This window comes from Bos taurus, chromosome 6, assembly GCF_002263795.3.
Source record: "Bos taurus isolate L1 Dominette 01449 registration number 42190680 breed Hereford chromosome 6, ARS-UCD2.0, whole genome shotgun sequence".
NCBI lineage: Eukaryota > Metazoa > Chordata > Mammalia > Artiodactyla > Bovidae > Bos > Bos taurus.
The window spans coordinates 90,955,048-90,976,216 of record NC_037333.1 but is presented as its reverse complement, the minus strand read 5'-3'; the positions used below and the strand labels follow the sequence as shown (position 1 = coordinate 90,976,216).

Sequence of the window (21,169 nt, the reverse complement as noted above, 5' to 3'; positions counted from 1 at the left end):
TAAAAGTTTCTTTTATTCATTTATTCACTGCTTATTTATCTCTGAATGGGTTCCAGGGCCAGACACCTTTCTAGACTCTTGGGGTAGGTCATAGGTCAGTGAAGGAAAAAGTAAAAAACAAAACAAAACAAAACAAAAACTGCTCTTTAGATGTTTTCATTCAAGTAGAGGAAGATAACAATAAACACCTAAGTATCATATATAATCCATAGGCGAATCTGCTGCTACTGCCTCACTCCCCTTGTCAGCTGTCAGTCTGCTTCCAAAGGTGCTGGACCACAATCTTTTCTGTCGTCTCTGATGATACTTTCTTCCAAGCTGCATTTTTTTCCTCAGTCCTGTTCAAATGCAACAAGCAGGCTCTTTTGGCCAAACAATTCGTACCAATTGCTATCTCTAAACTTTATTTACATCTGAATTCTCTATCATGAAATGCATACACGCACACTCATTCAGATTTAGCATTGCTGAGGTATTTATGGATGTGTAATGGTCTAGTTTAGGGGTACCAGCTTCTTTCTGCTTAATGGTTAAGTTCTTCCAAGTAGATAATTTATTCCAGAGTCATCTTTTCAGAACTATTCTACATCAAATTTACATTTCTCTGCTCACACTCAAAACATGTTTAGCTTCTTGCTCACATCAGTCCACACTGGTGCAGCATTTTCCAGTCTGTTCCTCATTAGTCTAAGTCTAAGAGACAGATCACGAGAAAAGTATTCTGTGATCAAATAGTTTAAGAAAAGTCACATTCTACATCACCTACTTAGAAATTCACATTGGATTACGTTGGTACAAAAGTAACTGCAGTTTTGGACTGTGAATTTTAAATCATTATTACTAGGCTCAAACACATCTTTATTCATCAAAACAGCAACCATTACAATAATATTTTTGCCAATGAGAAATAAGTTTGTCTATTACTGCAGCATAAAAATCCATGCTTTGGGATTCAATAAACTCTTAGAAAGCATTTTCTGCCTCTTTTTGGTTATGGAAGTGCTTTGCCTGCAAAAAGTTGTCGAGATGCTTGAAGAAGTGGTTGGTCAGTTGGCGAGAGGGCAGGTGAATATGGCGGATGAGGCAAGACTACATAGCGCAACTCATTCAACTTTTGAAGCACCGACTGTGCGACATGTGGTCAGGCACTGTCACGGAGAAGAACTGGGCCCTTTCTGTTGACCAATTCTGGCTGCAGGCGTTGGTTTTCAGTGCATCTCATCAATTTGCTGAGTATACTTCTCAGATGTAGTGGTTTTGCCGGGATTCAGAAAGTGGTAGTGGGTCAGACTGGCAGCAGACCATGAACAGTGACCATGACCTTTTTTTGGTGCAAGTTTGGCTTTGGGAAGTGTTTTGGAGCTTCTTAGTCCAACCACTGAGTTGGTTGTCACCGGTTGTCATATAAAATCTACTTTACATCACACGTCACAATCCGATTGAGAAACGGTTCATTGTTGTATAGAATAAGAGAAGACAACACCTCAAAATGACAATATTTTGATTTGCAGTGGTGGCTCGGAGGGTAAAGCATCTGCCTGCAATGCGGGAGACCCAGGTTCGATCCCTGGGTCGGGAAGATCCCCTGGAGAAGGAAATGGCAACCCACTCCAGTACTCTTGCCTGGAAAATCCCATGGACTGAGAAGCCTGGTAGGCTACAGTCCATGGGGTTGCAGAGTCAGACACGACTGAGTGACTTTGCTCACTCACTCATGACTCAACCACTTATCAAGCTTTTTCACCTTTCCAGTTTGCTTCAAATGCCAAATGACTGTAAGATGGTCATTGAATTCTTCTGCAACTTCTCATGCAGCTGTTAAAAGGATCAGCTTCAATGATTGCTCTCAACTGGTTGTTGTCAACTTCCGATGGCTGGCCACTACACTCATCTTCAAGGCTCTCCTTTGCAAAACTTCTTGAACCACCACTGCACTATACGTTTGTTAACAGTTCCTGGGCCAAATGTATTGTTGAGGTGGCAAATTGTCTCTGCTGCTTTATGACCCATTTTGAACTTGAATAAAAAAATCACTCAAATTTGCTTTTTGTCTAACATCATTTCCCTACTCTAAAATAAATATAAAACAAGCAGCAAATAAGTCATTAGCAAAAAACATAAAGTGAGAAATGTGCATTAAAATGATGTATAACATAACCACATTTGTTCACATATTCCAACATCACATGGAATGTTGAACGTCAAATGTTCAACAGTGTAAAACCGCAATTACTTTTGCATCAACCTAAAACATCATCACTTTTAAGGCTCTGAGAAATCTCGCAGTAATAAACCGTTTAACTCTGTTCACTCCACATGTCCGACACTTACTTCACCATAAAACAGAAATTTGCTAACGTTCTACAGAACCAGTGTTTCAGAGCTCAGCTTTGGACAAATGCTGAGTGGGTTGATAGCATCATAGGCAAGAAATCCAGAAAAATGTGTTCCAATGTTGAGGCTGACTTTGTTAGTGTAACCTCAGGCAAGGGATCTAACCTCTCGATTCCTAGACTTCCCATTGGTAAATGGTAATTACAGGCTATCCTAGGCTTGCTTTAGGTTTCTCTCAGTATCTCTAAGTATAAAACATGAATGAAAGCACTTTGTACAAGCTTAAATAATACAGTTTTAAATCTTACTTTTTGTGTCTCTTCAAGCATTTAATTTATATCTCATGCACATTCTTAAGTAATATTTATTCTTAAATAGTAATTTTATTGCCAAGTTCCTCTTATCAATGGTCTAATTTGTACTGTGATCCACAGCTAAGCGTAAACTATCTCCCCTCCTGTAGGAAGTTATCCTCAATTTGGCCTCCTCTCATTTCTCCCCTCTTTACTCCTTTCGTCATTTGTTGGGAAATTCTGCCTCTCCTCTGGTATGGAGTTCTGCAAGGGCACAGACCCTATCTTCAGTACCTGGCCCATACCAAGAATTCAGTTTAAAACTGAGCTGAATCCTAGATTGTTCCATTTTTAAGAATTATATCATCCTGTTTTCAGTTATGGTACCCACAAAACTGGGGGAGCCTACCACATATTTATCCCTGGAGAAGGAACTGGCAACCCACTCCAGTATTTGTGCCTGGAAAATCCCATGGACAGAGGAGCCTGGTGGGCTACAGTCCATGGAGTTGAAAAAAGTCAGACACGACTGAGCAACTGAACACACACACCCCACATATTTATAATTCATCTACAGTCCTCTCAATCCAACTTTTCAAATGGGGTCATTTTAAACGATGAATGTAACCTGATTACACAGCTGACATTCTACTTTTATCAGGTCTTCTAAGAAAACAGTACAAAAGAGGTTTAACCTGTGGCGATTTTCCCATAAGGATAAATCTAGTGTTTGTTACCACTTACTCCTATATTCTTGGATTAATACGAGTATCTCTTTGACTACCAGGAATTATTTTCTCCATTCCCAACCAACTGAACTATTTTCTTTAGCTAGCTAGTTTTTGTAAGGCCCACAAACGTTTTATCTTGGAAATCACAAACAAGTTTAAAGTAATAGCACAGGACTGTGTCAGCACACTAAATTTAGCACAGCACAATTTTTAAATCACTTTTAGAAATGTTGCCTTTTTCCATCCAGAGTTATCTTCAGTCACAGTAGAACAAGGTTCTGACCACATCCTCCCCCGTGAGCTTTTAAAACCCCTGGTTATCATCCTAAACAGTGTTTCAAACAGCCTAGCTTTAATCATCACTTCAGGCTGTTTTCGATCCTGAGTTACCATTAGTTATCTCCAGATGGCAGCAGAGGACATCAGTTGAGACTCCAGTTTAGAGGTAAAAATGAAGTTACTCAGTTGTGTCTGACTCCTTGCGACACCACAGAGAGACACTGTAGCTCTCCAGGCTCCTCTGTCCATGGGGATTCTCCATGCAGGAATACTGGAGTGGGTGGCCATGCCCTCCTCCAGGGGATCTTCCCTATCTAAGGATTGAACCCAGGTCTCCCACATTGCAGGTAGATTCTGTATCATCTGGGCCACCAGGGAAGGTAAAGCAACACAATCAAATGCAGGGGCCTGACTTTGTCAGAGCTCTCCAAACAGGATACACGTGAGTCTCCAAAAAAGTTTTTCCCTTGTAGCTGGTTTGAAGATTAACCTGCTGTGCAGCCTCTGGCTAACTTTCTGGGCAGGCCCTCAGAAGTTTGCCCATTCTCTTCCCCTTTCCTCACACTGGGCTAGTAACACACTAGCCCACGTACGTCTGAGTCCTGGCTCATTCTGGATCAACCCGATGGCTCCACCCCTTTTATCGTAATCATACTCACAAATGTGAACTCTGTGCGCTCCACTGCCACCTCTGTGCTTCAACCAGATACCAGATTTGGCCTACTGTAGCTATTGTAGCCGGAGAAGACAATGGCACCCGACTCCAGTAGTCTCGCCTGGAAAATCCCATGGGCGGAGGAGCCTGGTGGGCTGCCGTCTGTGGGGTCCCTAAGTCGGACATGACTGAGCCACTTCACTTTCACTTTTCACTTTCATGCATTGGAGAAGGAAATGGCAACCGACTCCAGTGTTCTTGCCTGGAGAATCCCAGGGGCGGGGGAGCCTGGTGGGCTGCCGTCTATGGGGTTGCACAGAGTCAGAGACGACTGAAGCGACTTAGCAACAGCAGCAGCAGCTATTGTAGCCATGGCTTCTGTGTAAGCAATGCCTCCCCAAAGGGCCTTTGGCTGAATGCACCACTGAAAGTGGCATCACTTAGTCAGCCCAGCTGCAACTGGGTTTCTGGCCATAACATGCTGGTAAAATTGAATAGGTTCTGGGGTGGAGAACGCAGGTCCCGATTTGTAGTTTTTGCTAATGTCCATGGTATAACTCTCAACCATGGCCAATTTCAAGCCACTGTGATGTACTGAGGAACTGGGAAGAGAGAAATGCCCACAGTTAGCGACCATGAGCTGCTTTGAGGGGCTTGGTTTTGGTCAGGTCCAATGTATGTTCGGTGAAGGAAATGGGCACTGTTCCTCTCAACCTAAACTTGCTCACTCCAGCCTTCATCTGTCCCTCAAGGAGAACAGTTAGTCTTATTTCCAACTCAGGGTCAGGACTAGAGTGAGGCAAAAAAGCTATGTAAAGTGCAAAATTTAAGGAAGCACTCATTCTCTGGATCATGCAGGTGCAAATGGTGCATGTATATGACTCTAAACATGAAGACTTTCTTAAAGTCTTCCTTTTGTGCCCCAGGGATCTCAATGGTTACACAGCTTCTGCCATTAAGTCAAAAGTGGACCAGCTCCCCTCCCCACTCCATCCTCCAGGTATAACGTCTCATCAGCGCTTCTCCATCTGTTCTTTTTTTATCTCATAATGTGCTGGCACATTTGAGTTTCAGTCTAAACTTCTATCCCACTTCCAAGGCCCTACTTCAGTACTTTCTCTGCCTGATAAGCAGCCATGGTTTTGGGTTCAGCTAGACAATCACATTCACGAAACCCCAAAGGCATCCCCTCACGAGTTTACTTGGTTTTGTAGTCAGAGAACAGAGCATACTACTTCAGAGTGACACGGGATATAAACCTTCAACACAAGTCCTCACAGCAGCCCAGGGCTATTCTTCAGGCCCCAGAATGACATCTCAGGTACAAGACAACAAGATTACACAGGTGGGTACAGGACCCATCCTAGCTTAGTATCCTCGTGCCACATACAGAAGACAACATCTCTTACATCAATCAGTCCATGAGTACACTCCAGCACTCAGCAAGAAGAATACTTCAGTACATCACACCACATTCAGGAATGCCCAAAGCTATGGCTTCCCTCCAGTTATTTATACTTCATTCACAATCTCTCAGCTCATGCACTCTAGCAATCAAGGGTTACGTTTACCATTAGGCAGTGTTGCATGGTTACACAGTTGTCGTTCCCTCTGTAGTAGATTACAGAGAAACAGTGCTAGAAGATCAACAAGGGGCTATTTTCATAGGACGAAGGAGAAAGGGTTTTGTTAACCCTTTACTCTCATACAACAAGGCACAGTATCATAAAATTTCAGAATGCTGGGGATAGGAAAATATCTAGAACCTCCCAGAGGAAAAAATGGGTCTCACTTAAAGTTTCAGTGATGAAAATCGCTTCACATTCTTTAACAGCAACATCAGAAAGTAAGATAGTGGAGGAATATCTCCAAAATTCCAAGAAAAATAATTCCCCAAACAGAAATACAAATCTACAAAAAATACAAATTCAAGTCTTTAAAGGTAGATTTTTCAGATGTACAAAGTCTTAGAAAATTTGCCTGTCTCTTTCCTCAGAAAGCTTAAGAATCTCTACTCCTTCCAAAGTAAGGAGTAATTCAAGAAAGAGGAACAAATTCAAGATTCCTCATAGGGCAGAAACAAAAGAAAGTCTCAGAACAGCAGTGAGGAGAGATTTCAGGATATTTTCACAAAGCAGGATGATGGAGTACAAGGAGGGTGGGGCGCGGGGGAGAGTATCTGATACACCTAAATTTTATTAAGAGAAGATGTGCATTTCTAACAGTTCAGGGGGTGAATTACTGATGGCATATAAAAAACTAAGGAAACAAAAAAATCATACAACTAATAACTCTGGAGTAAAAGAAGTACTTAAAAAGAAAAAGTAGCAGTCTTGACTACACTGGGAGAATGGGAAGGGAAAATGCACAAATACTGAGGAGGGTGGTGTTTATCAGATACTTTTAATTTACTAACCTAACAGCTATTTCTTATTCCCTTCTCCCCTGCCTCCTTACACGACAGAGGCTGGAAAAGCTAATTACCCTCTTGGCAAGATTTTCTTGCAGTTGAGTTCAGTTCAGTTGCTCAGTCGTGTCCGACTCTTTGCAACCCCATGAATCGCAGCACACCAGGCCTCCCTGTCCATCACCAACTCCTGGAGTTCACCCAAACTCATGTCGGTGATGCTATCCAGCCGTCTCATCCTCTGTCGTCCCCTTCTCCTCCTGCCCTCAATCTTTCCCGGCATCAGGGTCTTTTCAAATGAGTCAGCAGATGACCAAGTAGCTGTTCCGGTCAATAACACACAATCTGGTGAAATCTACCTGGAGTTTCTGGGAAGCTTTACCCTCTTGGTTAAACAGGCAGATTTGGCCGCCATCCTCCTTTCCCTTCATCTTGGACATGGACTGATGCCTAAATCTGCCAACAGTCACACTGAAAACACGAATCAACAAACTCAATATGCTAAAGTTGGTGGGCAAGAAACAAAGAGTCTGAGTCACTCATGATGTAGCTGAGTTCCTGTACCGACTCTGGACAGCCCACCTGTAGTTTTTTGATTAAATGAGAGCCACCAGGCAGGTTTTCTGTTACAACTGAATGCAATAAAGAACTCCTAATTAAAGGGTATATTAGAGCTAAATACTTATTCTCTATCAGTATTGGGAAGTCAATAAATAATGTCTAACATTTTTAAATCAAGAAAAACATGCTGAAGCATGTTATTTACTTAGAAACATGCAGTAAGTATCTAAAAAATAGTTAAAAAACAAAAAGGATGCCACTGAGGAGTGGGAATTGGGGACAGAAATGGGTAGGGCAAGAGTAGGGCTATTTTTCACTGTAGCCTTATATGAAGGGTTCTGAACCAGACACTTCTTTGTTGTGGGGGCTGTCTGTGAATAGTTTGGCAGTGTTCTTTGGCCTATACTCACTAGATGGTACTAGCACAGGGAGATGGTGTAACAATTAAAAATGTTTCCAACTATGGCCAACTTATCCTACCAGACAAAACTGCTCCTGGTTGAGAACTATTACCTTATATTACTATTTTATTTTTAAAATTTTCAATAATACTGTATGATTTTGATAAAACTAAATTATAGAAAAAGAAACTAATGGTATGAAGAGAGCTAGACAGGAGACCACCAATGACTCTTCTCCCTTCAAGACTCCCACCTTCCTTTCTGACTTCTCCCTGGGCCTAAGAGACTCCCTGCTCCCCTCCCAGACACAGACAGACAGAACAGAGACACTTACCACCTAGAAACGCACACTCATAGTGGCTGCAGGTCTTGTTTGTGCTCTGAAGGATAAGGTTATTGCCAGCCTCATCCTGTGACACATGAAAAACCTCATTCAGAGGTATTAAAACAATTCCTTCACTTTCTTTATCAAAAAATTTTTCAACGGCAACTCCAAAACATGTTTTGATGGTTAACAGAACATGTTGGTCATCAGTAGCTTGAGGTTTGGATGAATACGCTAAGGTGAAATGGCCAAGTCGGGCCTGGTTCACCCCTCCAAATGTAAATGAAGTATTCAGCCTTACGCTGTACACCACGTTTTTGTAACTGTTCTCACAAGATCTTCTCAGCAGCTGCAGAGCTTTTGTCAGGTAAAAATGGAAAGCTTTGAACTGGAAGCCATAGACATAATCTTTTCGAGACTGGCCAGCCATCTCCATAGCTTCATTGAACAGATGGTAAAAGGAAGACTGCTCTTGAGCTTCAGAAATATAGGCCATCAGGGCTATACCATAGTTATCCTTGAAATTCACAGGGAGAAAGAGCTGAGGCTTCCGAGTTTCCCACTTGGCTTCTGCATTTTCCCACACGTCTTGTAAGAGCTGGAGGCTTGCTTTTTCCTCCTTGAACAGTTGAGGAACATATTTGATTTCCATTCGGTTAGCACATTTCAGGTATTCATCATCAAATGCATTATCTGCCATATCTAACATTTCAGCTTTTACCTGCAAAGGAAAAGGAAATTAGTACTCTTGAAATAAAAATATTTAGTGTATATCATTTTCTTTCAATTTTCTGCAAAGAATCCTGCATCCTCTCAAACCCTGCCAAGACTCTCTTCCTTGCTCACAATGAAGTTCTGATATCTCTTTATATAGGAAGTATATTCCACTGTTAGCCATAGCTTCTCCCAGCTGTGACATATTTATATGAAAAGAGTAAATGGGAAGTATGAGCATGACCATGCCTGTAAGTCATTCATCTGAACCCTGTAGTAGAGGAAAGAAAATGAGTGTGAAACAAAAGAAATGGGTGGCAGTCCTGGCTCTGAATGATATTCTTAGCTAGATTTCCTCAACCACTCAAGACTATTGAGTGAATCTGAAATACCTTGTATGAAATACTTTACTAGATGGATAAATACATGAAGGTAAATATTACCCCTTTTTCTTTGAGGACACCCCTCCCTTTTCTGTATGGTTTGGCTAGGACTAATTCTGCATCTTCAGCCCCTATTATAAGTTATGATGTGGGCTTAAAAACCAGAGCACTCCCAGATAAACAAAAGGCTTTCTTTTCCTTCAACTATAAGCTCTAAGCATAATATTGGCTTGGGGAAGCCAATAGTTATCCTTTTAGTCCCTTGAAGAATCCTGTCTGCAAATGAAGCCAACAAAGAAAGGTTTGTAGAGCTTAGAGGTGAAGAGAGATGAGGTCCTGATAACATTACTTAAGGCCTGAGTCTAGCATTACCTGAAACCTGTATTTTGCTTCAGCTGTTCGAAACAGTAAATTCCCTATTCATCTGGGCTTTATATTCTATTCAACCGGAAAAGGACTAAGCATATTTAAATGATACGCAGAACATAAGCAGCAGGGTAGTGTAGTATAACTAACACTAGCTTTGAGCCAGATAGATCTGGGTTCTAATTCCATTTCTGTTACTAACTAGGTACTAATTACTTACAGGACTTGACATTTCTGAGCTTCAACAGCTCTCACTAAGGGAATACTTCTTAGACTCCTTTGCACGTCCAGCATATTCCAATTGGCCATTAAAGGTTAGTTTCTCAAGGCTATTTATTTTCCAAATCTCAAGTCTACCCTTAGGCAATGATGTAAGAACCACAGTTTCAATGATCATCTTAATATCTCTGGCCTGTTGTGTAAGTGTAAGATCTACATATCAACTACATAATTAATAACTCCATTTGACTTCTGTATATCAACTGCCTACTTAATAATTTCACTTGAGGTGCTCAAAGATCCTTCAAACAAAACAATCTAAGAGCAAGGCCAAACTTACAACCCTACTGTCTACATCTGGCATCAACCTAGTCCTTATATAAAAACATCCATTCATTTGTGAAATTTTCTTAGATTTCTCCTTCTCACTCATGCCCTGCACTCCTAAGGCCTAAAAAACTTCTCCAGAGTCCTTTCTGTGTGTGCAGCACTAAGTGTTCATATATATTAACTCATTTAATCTTCGTGGTAACCCTGTGAGGTAGGTTCAGTTCAGTCACTCAGCCGTGTCCAACTGCAGAACCCCGTGGACTGCAGCACACCAAGCTTCCCTGTCCATCACCAACTCCTGGAGCTTACTCAAACTCATGTCCATCGAGTCGGTGATGCCATCCAACCATTTTATCCTCTGTTGTCCCCTTCTCCTCCTGCCTTCAATCTTTTCCAGCATCAGGGGCTTTTCCAATGAGTTAGTTCTTCACATCAGGTGGCCAAAGTATTGGCGTTTCAGCTTCAGCATCAGTCCTTTCAATGATTCAGGACTGATTTCCTTTAAGATAGACTGGTTGGCTCTTCTTGCAGTCCAAGGGACTCTCAAGAGTCTTCTCCAACACCACAATCAAAAGCATCAATTCTTTGGCACTCAATTTTCTTCACAGTCCAACTTCACATCCATAGGTAGGTAGGTACTATTATTAGCCCCTCTTTTAAAATGAGCAAACTAAGGCAAGGAGATTAACTTGTATGGAATTCAGATTTGAACCCAGGCAACCTGGCTCCAGAGTCTGTTTCTTAACCAAAATATGTTTCTGATGATAAAGACCACTGACATTTATATAGTACTTAGAAAAAAAAGAGTTTAACTTTGTCTTTATAACAACACTTATGAAAGGTCTGGAATAAAACTCACAACACCATCTTACAAGTAGTGCTAGTAGGAACTGTACTGGCATCAGAAACTGTCTGATTAGCAGCCACAAAATATTCTGTTGGGAAAGTCACTGAGACCCCTGAAATTCTAGGTCCATGGGTCAGTTTCTTGAAGTGGGAATTTGAGCTGTACTAGACCAAATCATTGCCATCTCCTAGCCAAGAAATGCACTTTCCTCCACAGTACAGAATGTACCAGAGTGCATCCTGGACACCAATGTCTAATTTATTTTCAAGACTTCAACATATTATAAGACATCATGCCCTGAAACCACCTCCCACATTCCTCACATCATATCCAAGAGTTGATCCACTATGTTCCTGTCTTTCCCCTGTGCCTCTAACCAGTCTCCACATGTCTAATTTTAGACTTCAAGTCTTTCTGGCCCAAGGCCACAGCTGATTGTGTGTTCTGAACAGTGAGTACCTTGAGCAATGAAAAAGCCCACAAATGCCACCACCATTCAGGGAAAACTGAATGGATATTAAGGAACAGGTACAAAGGCTAGGTGAACCCACTAATTATATTTTCTTCCTCAGTTATCCACTGAAACAAGGCTATATGGATGAAGCTTAATTACCAAAAATTTATTACAAAAATGTAAAAATGATTTAAAAAGGTATCAGTTAAATTATGAAACATTCATAAATAAACACATCAAAATTATGTTGCAGAAAAATATTAAAAAGGCAAATCAAAATCACAGTGAGATACCACCTCATATCCATTAGGATGGATATAAAGATAAGGAAAAAAGGGAAAATAGCAAATGTAGGCAATGATATAGAGAAACTGAATCCTCATACACTGCTGTGTAAGTAATACAAAATGTGGAAGACAATTTGGCAGTTCCTCACAATGTTAAACATTGAGCCACCATATGACCCAGCAATTATATACTTTTGGTATAAACCCAAGAGAACTGAAAATATGTTCACACAAACAAAAATCTGTACACAAAATTTGTGGCAGGACTATTCATTCATAAGTCCTGAATGAGGAAATGGCAACTCACTCCAGCAGTCTTGCCTAGAAAATCCCATGGACAGAGGAGCCTGGGAGCTCCAGTCTATGGGGTCACAAAGAGTTGGACATGACTGAGCATGCATGCTCACATTCATTCGTAAGAACCAAAAAGTGGGGCCAACTCAAATGCCCAACAATTAATGAATGGATAAACAAAATGTGACATAACCAAGAAATGTAATATTACTATACTACAAAAAAGAACAAAGTACTAATATACACTGCAACATGTATGAAGCTTGAAAATGTTATGCTAAAAGAAGCCACCAAGAAGGCCAGATATTGTTATGATTCCATTCAGATGAAATGTCCAGAATCTGCAAATTCATAGAGACAAAGCAGATTAGTGGTCTCAGGGGATACAGGGAAGAGGGAATTGGAATTGACTACTAACAGCTACAGGGCTTCTTTTGGGGTGACAGGAATCCTATAATGAGATAAAGTGATGATGGTTGCACAACATAGTGAATATATGACAATCACTCAACTATACACTTTAAAATGGTATCATTTTATATGGGAATTACACTTCAATTTTTTAAAAGTCACACTGCAAAACAGGTAACAGAATATACAATGATTCTATAAACAATATTTCAGATTTCAAAATGGATTAAGTTTTTAAGAATTTAACACATTTTAAAGAAGGTGCTTCAAATCAGTGGACAATACTCAGTAGTGATGTGAGAGCTAACAATGTGGGAGAAAAAAACCAAGTGAGATACCTGGCTCATATGTTACATAAAACATGTTACAGAATGTTTAAAGATTCAGTTGTAAAAAATAAAATCATCAAAGTTCTATCAGAATAAAAAGAATACTGAACAGGAGAAAAGAGCCACTATATAAAACACGGGAAACAAGTAGACATTGCATTGTCAACGTATATGAAGAAAAATACAAGTTTTTAGAATATCCGATGCCATGGACAGACACCTGTAGCATAGTATTAACTTAAAAAAGTAAAAACAAAATACTATATGTAGTGTGAATCTATCTTGTAAATTACAAACACAAATACATAGAAAAATGCTGAGAAGCCTACACACCAACAGATTAAGCCTCACTCCCTCTGGGTGGAAAATTGTGGATGATTTTTACTTTCCTCCCTTTGTCTACTTTTAATTTTTAATTTTCTACAGTTAACATGTATCAGTGTGTAAAAGGTAAGATCTACATTTAAAAACACTAACTTATTATTATTCTATCTGTCTTCATTTCTATCATCAACACACACAAATGCCTCAGGCAACCTTATACCAAGAGTTCCCGTTCCAATGACCACGTGCTTCCCATTCCTAACATTACCTGGAGGATGTCCATTAGAATCATAGGTGCCAACAGCAGGGTGACCATTTCAAAATGTCCTGTCTTCATTTTTCTCTTCTAAATTAAAATGAAGGAATTCCAATTTAGTAGAAGTTTAGAGAAGTAGAACAGGATGACACACACGATACACATTTTTTCATTCTGGGTAAAAGCGGTATCATGATAGTTAGGAAGTGATTATGAATAAATTTCCAATGGCTGAAAGGGTCATTAGATTTTGTCTGGTGATCTAACACCTTCATTCTACACATGAGGAAACAAAAGCTCAGAAAACTTTAGATATTTGCTCAGGATTAAATCTGTCAATTTCCATTCTCCTTAGACATGTTGTCTCTCCCACCAACAGTCACTGAGAGTCAATTATTCTTCCTCCCTCTCAATCTCCCCTCATCATACACACGAAAACACAAACTGAAAAAAAAAAAAAAGAAAGAAAGAAAAACACAACACCATTGCAGATTGGTCTCCTAGCTCCCAGTCTCCAAGAATTCTCCAGGAGTTAGTATCCACACACATCATCCATTCTTCATCCTCCCTGCAAACCAAGTGACGCCCATTTGGTAGGATGGAGACAGGTAGTGGTAAAAACCAGAAAGTTATCCGGGGTGTTCTCTTCCTCCCAAATATTCACATTTAAGAGAAGCTAAGGATAAAACAAGCATCCTGAATAATGTGCTGAAAACAGGAATGAGAATAAAAAGGAGGTGAACAGGAAGCAACTCTGGTAAGATTATATAACTCTACTGGCTGTGTGCCCAATATTCATCCCAACATTCATGAGACATAAGTAGGTAAACAGGAGGGTAAGAGGCCATCAAGGGCTGAAGATGTCCCAGAATCACTAACTGATTCAATTAATTAAAGACTGCTTTTCAGCTTTTTCCACACACCTAAAACAAAGTTGACATGACTGGAACTGAACTGAAATCTCTTTTTCATCCTACCAATCACCATATTCTGGCACCTCAAAGTGGGGATGAACAGCACAGGGGAAAGAAGATAGTCTTCCCTTTGGCCCCAGATCGCCATCTTTATTCACAAGCAGTTTCTTTCATTAAAGATATTAAAAGATAGCACAAAAATGCCACTTCTGTGTTAATCATCCCTTTAGAAAAGCGATTTTGAAAATAACACTTGACAGATAACTGTCACAAGACAAGCTCTGAATGAGGATTTTCTTGAAAAATCTTCACTTCCATAGTCTGAACGTAAATAAGTCAAAATGTTTACCTGGCTTTTCTCCCTGTGGAGTTTTAAATGATGCTAGGTCTGTTTCCCCCACTCTCTCAGTTGTGGTGAGGGTGTCTTCAGGATAGGAGGTTGTTGACACTGAGAGCTGAAAAGGGAATGCTTTTCTTTTTATAAACATCCCCAGCAGTAGCTTGGCAGTGGCACATTACCTCATTTGTGTTCTGCTATTTATATCTGGCCCCCACACTATCCCTTGGAATCACCACAGTTAACACATGAAATCTCCAAGAGGCTTGTAAAGCCACAGCAATTCCCTCCAACCACACAGCACGTTCAGTCTGAGTCCTCAGATCTGGGCTTCTCAGAGAGTGATCACACTTCCCATTCCTAACCTTTTGACCCTTTGATTCTGAGATGTCAAGCTAAAGCAAGGATTTTACCCTTGCCAGATGGTTCACATAACTCAGAGGACTTCCTGTGTTAATCACCGGCAACGGTGATGGCTATCACCGTTCACTCAACCGGCTTACTGTATTTTAGGTACTGTGCCAGGTGCTGGGATGCACAAGGAAGACAAATCTGAAAAGCACTCAGACTAACAGAAAATGTGAAACTTATCCAGAATACATGTTAAGAATCTTAAGTACAAAGCCCAGTGAGAGCACTAAGAAGGGAAGGATTGGGCAGCATCTGCAACTATAGCTCTCATTTGAGTCAAGTACACCTAGTAAATACATTGCCTGCAATGCTGAAGACCATATGTTATTTGTTTTTCTCTCCCTGACTTATTTCTTGGCATAATGCCCTCAAGAGCCATCCACGTTGTTACAAATGGCATTATTTCATTCTTTTTATGGCTGAGTAATATTACATTATATATGTACCACATCTTCTTTATCCACCTAACTGTCCATGGACACTTAAGTTGCTTCTGTATCTTCTTCTTGTTCAGTCGCTCAGTCCTGTCCAACTCTTTGAGATCCCATGGACTGCAGCACACCAGGCTTCCCCGTCCTTCACCATCTCTGAGAGTTTGCTCAAACTCACGCCCATTGAGTTGGTGATGCCATCCAACCATCTTGTCCTCTGTTGTCTCCCTCTCTTCCTGCCTTCAATTTTTCCCAGCATGTAAATAATGCTTTTAAGAACATGAAAGTACAGAAATCTTTTCAACTGTTTTCATTTTCTTTGGGTTAATACTCAGAAGTGGAATTGTTAGATCATTTGTTGTTACTGTTGCTGTTCAGTTACTAAGTCATGTTCAACTCTTTGTGACCCCATGGATTACAGCACACCAAGCTCCTCTGTCCTCCAATATCTCCCAGAGTTTGCTCAAACTCATGTCCACTGAGTCGATGATGCTATCTAACCATCTCATCCTCTGTCACTCTCTTCCCTTTTTGCTTTCAGTCTTTCCCAGCATCAGGGTCATTTCCAATGAGCTGGCTTTGGCATCAGGTGGCCAAACTACCAGGGTTTCAGCTTCAGCATCAGTCCTTCCAGTGAATACTCAGGGTTGATTTCCTTTAGGATTGACTGGTTTGATCTCCTTGCTGTCCAAGGGACTCTCAAGAATCTTATCCAGCACCACAATTCAAAAGCATCAGTTCTGGTGTTCAGTCTCCTTTATGGTCCAACTCTCATATCCATATATGACTATTGGAAAAACCATAGCTTTAACTATATAGACCTTTGTCAGCAAAGTGATATTTCTGTTTTTTAATATGCTATGTAGGTTTATCATAGCTTTCCTTCCAAGGAGCAAGCGTCTTTGAATTTCACAGCTGCAGTCACCCTCCACAGTGATTTTGGAGCCCAAGAAAACACAGTTCTGGTTTTAAATTTTTGAAGAACTCCCCATATTTCTCATAGCGAATGCACCAACTTGGATTCCCACCAAGAGTGCATAAGTATTTCTTTTTCTTCACATTCTCCAATATTTGTCGTCTTTTTAAATAACAGCCATTCTAACAGGTGTGAGGTGATATTTCATTGTGGTTTTGATGTGCATTTCCCTGATGATTAGTGATACTGATCTTTCCACGTGTCTGCTGGCCATCTGTGTATATTATTTGAAAAAATATCTCTTCAGGTCTTCTGTTATTTTTATGTGCATTATTTCTGATTGAGTTGTTATGAGTTCTTTACAAAGTTTGGATACTAACCCTTTATCATATGTATGATTTGCAAATATTTTCCACCATTCAGGTTGTATTTTCATTTTTAGATGGTTTCTTTTACTGAGCAGAAACTCCTTAGTTTAGCTGAGTACCATTTTTTGATTTTTGCTTTTACTGCCTTTGCTTTTGGGGTCAAATTAAAAAAAATCACTGCTCAGACCAATGCCAAGGAGCTTACCACTTATGTTTCCTCTAGGAGTTTTATGGTTCAGGTCTTACATTCATGTCTTTAATATATTTTGAGTTAATTTTTGTGTATGATGTGAGAAAGTGGTCTGGTTTCATTCTTTTGCATGTGCCTGTTCAGCTTTCCCAACACCATTACTGAATACCATTCCCAACACCATTTACTGAAGAGATTCCTTTCCCCATTGTATATTGGCTCCTTTGTTGTAAGTTAATTGACCATATATGCATGGGTTTATTTCTGGGCTTGCCATTCTAGTTCACTGATCTATGTGTCTGTTTTCATGCCAATATCACACTGTTTTGATTACTACGCATGTGTGTTAGTTGCTCAGTTATGCCCAACTCTTTGCGACCCCATGGACTGCAGCCCACCAGGCTCCTCTGTCCATGGGATTCTCCAGACAAGTATACTGGAATGGGTTGCCATTCCCTTCTCCATTTGATTACTACAGCTTTACAATAAAGTTTGAAATCATGGCACACAATACTTTCAGCTTTGTTCTTTCTCAAGATTGCTTTGGCCGTTTGGAGGTTTATGTGGTCCCAAACAAGTGACTGCGGCCATGAAATTAAAAGACGCTTACTGCTTGGAAGGAAAGTTATGACCAACCTAGATAGCATATTCAAAAGCAGAGACATTACTTTGCCAACAAAGGTCTGTCTAGTCAAGGCTATGGTTTTTCCTGTGGTCATGTATGGATGTGAGAGTTGGACTGTGAAGAAGGCTGAGTGCCAAAGAATTGATGCTTTTGAACTGTGGTGTTGGAGAAGATTCTTGAGAGTCCCTTGGACTGCAAGGAGATCCAGCCAGTCCATTCTGAAGGAGATCAGCCTTGGGATTTCTTTGGAAGGAATGATGCTAAAGCTGAGACTCCAGTACTTTGGCCACCTCATGCAAAGAGTTGACCATTGGAAAAGACTCTGATGCTGGGAGGGATTGGGGGGCAGGAGGAAAAGGGGACGACAGAAGATGAGATGGCTGGATGGCATCACTGACTCGATGGACGTGAGTCTGAGTTGGTGATGGACAGGGAGGCCTGGCGTGCTGCAATTCATGGGGTTGCAAAAAGTCGGACACTACTGAGCGACTGAACTGAACTGAAACAAGTTTTGGGCTTCACTGGTGGCTCAGATAGTAACGAGTCCACTTGCAATGCAAGAGACCCGGATTTAATCCCTGAGTCAGGAAGATCCTCTGGAGAAGGGTATGGCAACCCACTCCAGTATTCCATGGACAGAGGAGGCTGGCAGGATATACAGTCCATGGAGTCACAGAGTTGGACAAGACTGAGCAACTAATGCTTACTTACTAAACAAGTTTTAGAATTTTTTTTTGGTCCTATTTTGTGGAAAATGCCATTGGAATTTTCAAACAGACTGCACTGAATCTATAGATTGCTTTGGGTAGTATAGACATTTTAACAATATGGATTCTTCTAGTCCCTGAGCATGGAATATCTTTCTATTCATCTGAGTCTTCTTCACCTTCTCTCATCGCCTTGATTAAATTTATTCACACTTTATTATTTTTGGTGAACTATAAATGAGATTATTTTTATTTGTTTCTCTTTCTGATGATAGTTATCGGTGCATTGAAATATAAGAAATTTCTGTGTATTGATTCTGTATCCTGCAACTTCACTGAATTTATTAGTTCTAGTTTTTGGAGGAATCTTTAGGACTTTCTGTATATAGTATCATGTCATCTGCAAACAGAGACAGTTTTACTTCTTCCTTTCCAATTCACACGATTTAATTTCTTTTTCTTGCTGGACTGCTCTGATTAGGACTCCCAATACAATGCTAAGTAAGTGTCTAGAGTGGCCATCCTGGTCTTGCACCTGATTTTAGATGAAAAGCTGAAAAGCTTTCAGGTTTTCATCACTGAGCATATTAGCTGTAGATCCATCACAGACAACCCTTACTACATGGAGGTACATTCCCTTTATACTTTGTTGAGAACTTTTTTTTTTTTAATCAAAATGGGTGTTAAATTTTGTTAAGTGCTTTCCCTACATCTGTTGTGATGCTCACATGATTTTTATCTTTCACTTTTTTAATCTGCAGTATTTCACTGACTGATTTATGACTCTGAACTATCCCTGCATCCCTGGAATAAATTCCACTTGATAATAGTGTATAATACTTTTAATGCATTGTTGAACTCAGTTTGCTAATAATTTGTTAAGGATTTTTACATCTATGTTCATCAGGGATATTAGCCTGAAATTTTCATTTTTTGTTGTGTCTTTGTCTGGATTTAGTATCAGGCTAAGAATGCCCTTATAAAATGAGTTATGAACTCAGATGTATTTCCTCCTCTTCTATTTCTTGGAAAAGTCTGAAAAGGAGTGGTGTTAATTCTTTTTCAAATACTTGGTAGAATTTGTCATTGAAACCATCTGGACTTTTATTTGGGACAAGTTTTTAATTACTGATTCAGTCTGCTTACTAATAATCAGTCTGTTCTGATTTTTTATTTCTTCCTGATTCACTGCTGGAAGGTTGTTATTAGGAATTTATCCATTTCTTCTAGGTTGCCCAGGTTAATAGCATATACTTTATTTGAAGCAGTCTCTCACAATTCAGTTCAGTCATTCAGTCGTGTCCGACTCTTTGAAACCCCATGGACTGTAGCATGCCAGGCTTCCCTGTCCATCACCAACTCCTGGAGCTTACTCAAACTCAAGTCCATCAAATCGGTGATGCCATCCAACCATCTCATCCTCTGTCATCCCCTTCTCTCTCTGCCTTCAATTTTTCCCAGCATCAGCGTCTTTTCCAATGAGTCAGTTCTTCGCATCAGGTGGCCAAAGTATTTGGAGTTTCAGCTTCAGCATCAGTCCTTCCAAAAAAATATTCAGGACTGATGTCCTTTAGGATTGACTGGTTGATCTCCCTGCAGTCCAAAGGACTCTCTAGAGTCTTCTCTAACACCACAGTTCAAAAGCATCAATTCTTCAGTGTTTAGCTTTCCTTATGGTCCAACTCTCACATCCATACACAACTACTGGAAAAACCACAGCTTTGACTAAACGGACCATTGTTGGCAAAATAATGTCTCTGTTTTTTAATATGCTGTCTAGTTTGGTCATAGCTTTTCTTCCAGGGAAAAGCTTTTCTTACAAGTCTCTTACGATACTTTATATTTCTGTGATATCATCTGTAATGTCTTCTCTTTTGTTTCTGGTTTTGAGTTCTCTCTTTTCAGTGAGTCTAGCTAAAGATTTATCCATTTTGCTTATTTAACAAAACAGCTTTTGATTTCATTCATCTTCTCTATTGTCTTTGTTTCTTTTCATTTATTTCTAGTATGAATTTTGCTATTTCCTTCCTTCTAACTTTGGGCTCTATTTATTCTATTTCTAGTTCCTTGAGATGTAAAGTTAGGTTGCTTGAAATTTTCCTTGCTTCTTGCAGTAGGGATTTATCACTATGAACTCTCGAACTGCTTTTACTGAATCCCACAAATTTTGGTATATTGCCATTTTTGTTTGTCTCAAGGTATTTTTTTTATTTTGCTTTCAACTTTTTCTTTGACCTACTGACTATATAGGCATATGCTGTTTAATCTTTCAGTTCAGTTCAGTTACTCAGTTGGGTCCACCTCTTTGAAACCCCATGAACTGCAGCACGCCAGGCTTCCCTGTCCATCACCAACTCCCGGAGCTTCCTCTAACTCATGTCCATTGAGTCAGTGATGCCATCCAACCATCTCATCCTCTGTCCCCTTCCCCTCCTACCTTCAATCTTTCCCAGCATCAGGGTCTTTCCCAATGAGTCAGATCTTCACATCAGGTAGCCAAAGTATTGCAGTTTCAGCTTCAGCATGAGTCCTTAAAATGAATATTCAGGACTGATTTCCTTTAGGATTGGACTGGTTTGATCTCCTTGCAGTCCAAGGGACTCTCAAGAGTCTTCTCCAACACCGCAGTTCAAAAGTTATCAATGTGGTGCTCAGCCTTCTTTATGGTCCAACTCTCACATCCATAACAAGACTACTGAAAAAACCATAGCTTTGACTAGATGAGCCTTTGTTAGCAAAGTAATGTCTTGGCTTTTTAATATGGTGTTTAGGTTGGTCATAGCTTTTCTTCCAAGGAGCATGCATCTTTCAATTTCATGGCTGCAATTACCATCTGCAGTGATTTTGGAGCCCAAGAAAGTCTGTCACTGTTTCTATTGTTTCCCCATCTATTTGCCATGAAGTGATGGGACTGGATGCCATGATCTTAGTTTTTTGAATGTTGAGTTTTAAGCCAGATTTTTCAGTCTTTCACTTTCATCAAGAGGGTCTTCAGTTCCTCTTAACTTTCTGCCATAAGGACTTAATCTTTACATATTTATAAATTTCCTAGTTTTCTTCTTATAACTAA

At 40.1% G+C, this 21,169-nt stretch overlaps 1 protein-coding gene across 13 annotated transcripts in view; it reads right to left on the bottom strand.

Annotated features, from left to right (window-relative positions):
- Window positions 1-21,169, bottom strand: part of ART3 (ADP-ribosyltransferase 3 (inactive)) — a 143,819-nt gene that overhangs the window by 31,779 nt on the left and 90,871 nt on the right. For 11 of the 13 annotated variants that reach the window (XM_059887393.1, XM_059887392.1, XM_059887384.1 and 8 more), the window contains 2 exon segments: window positions 13,213-13,290; window positions 7,996-8,707 (listed from right to left, as the gene is read on the bottom strand). In XM_059887393.1, coding sequence (XP_059743376.1) covers window positions 7,996-8,707; window positions 13,213-13,281 — 781 coding nt within the window. In that variant the 5' untranslated portion in view covers window positions 13,282-13,290. 13 annotated transcript variants of the gene reach the window in all.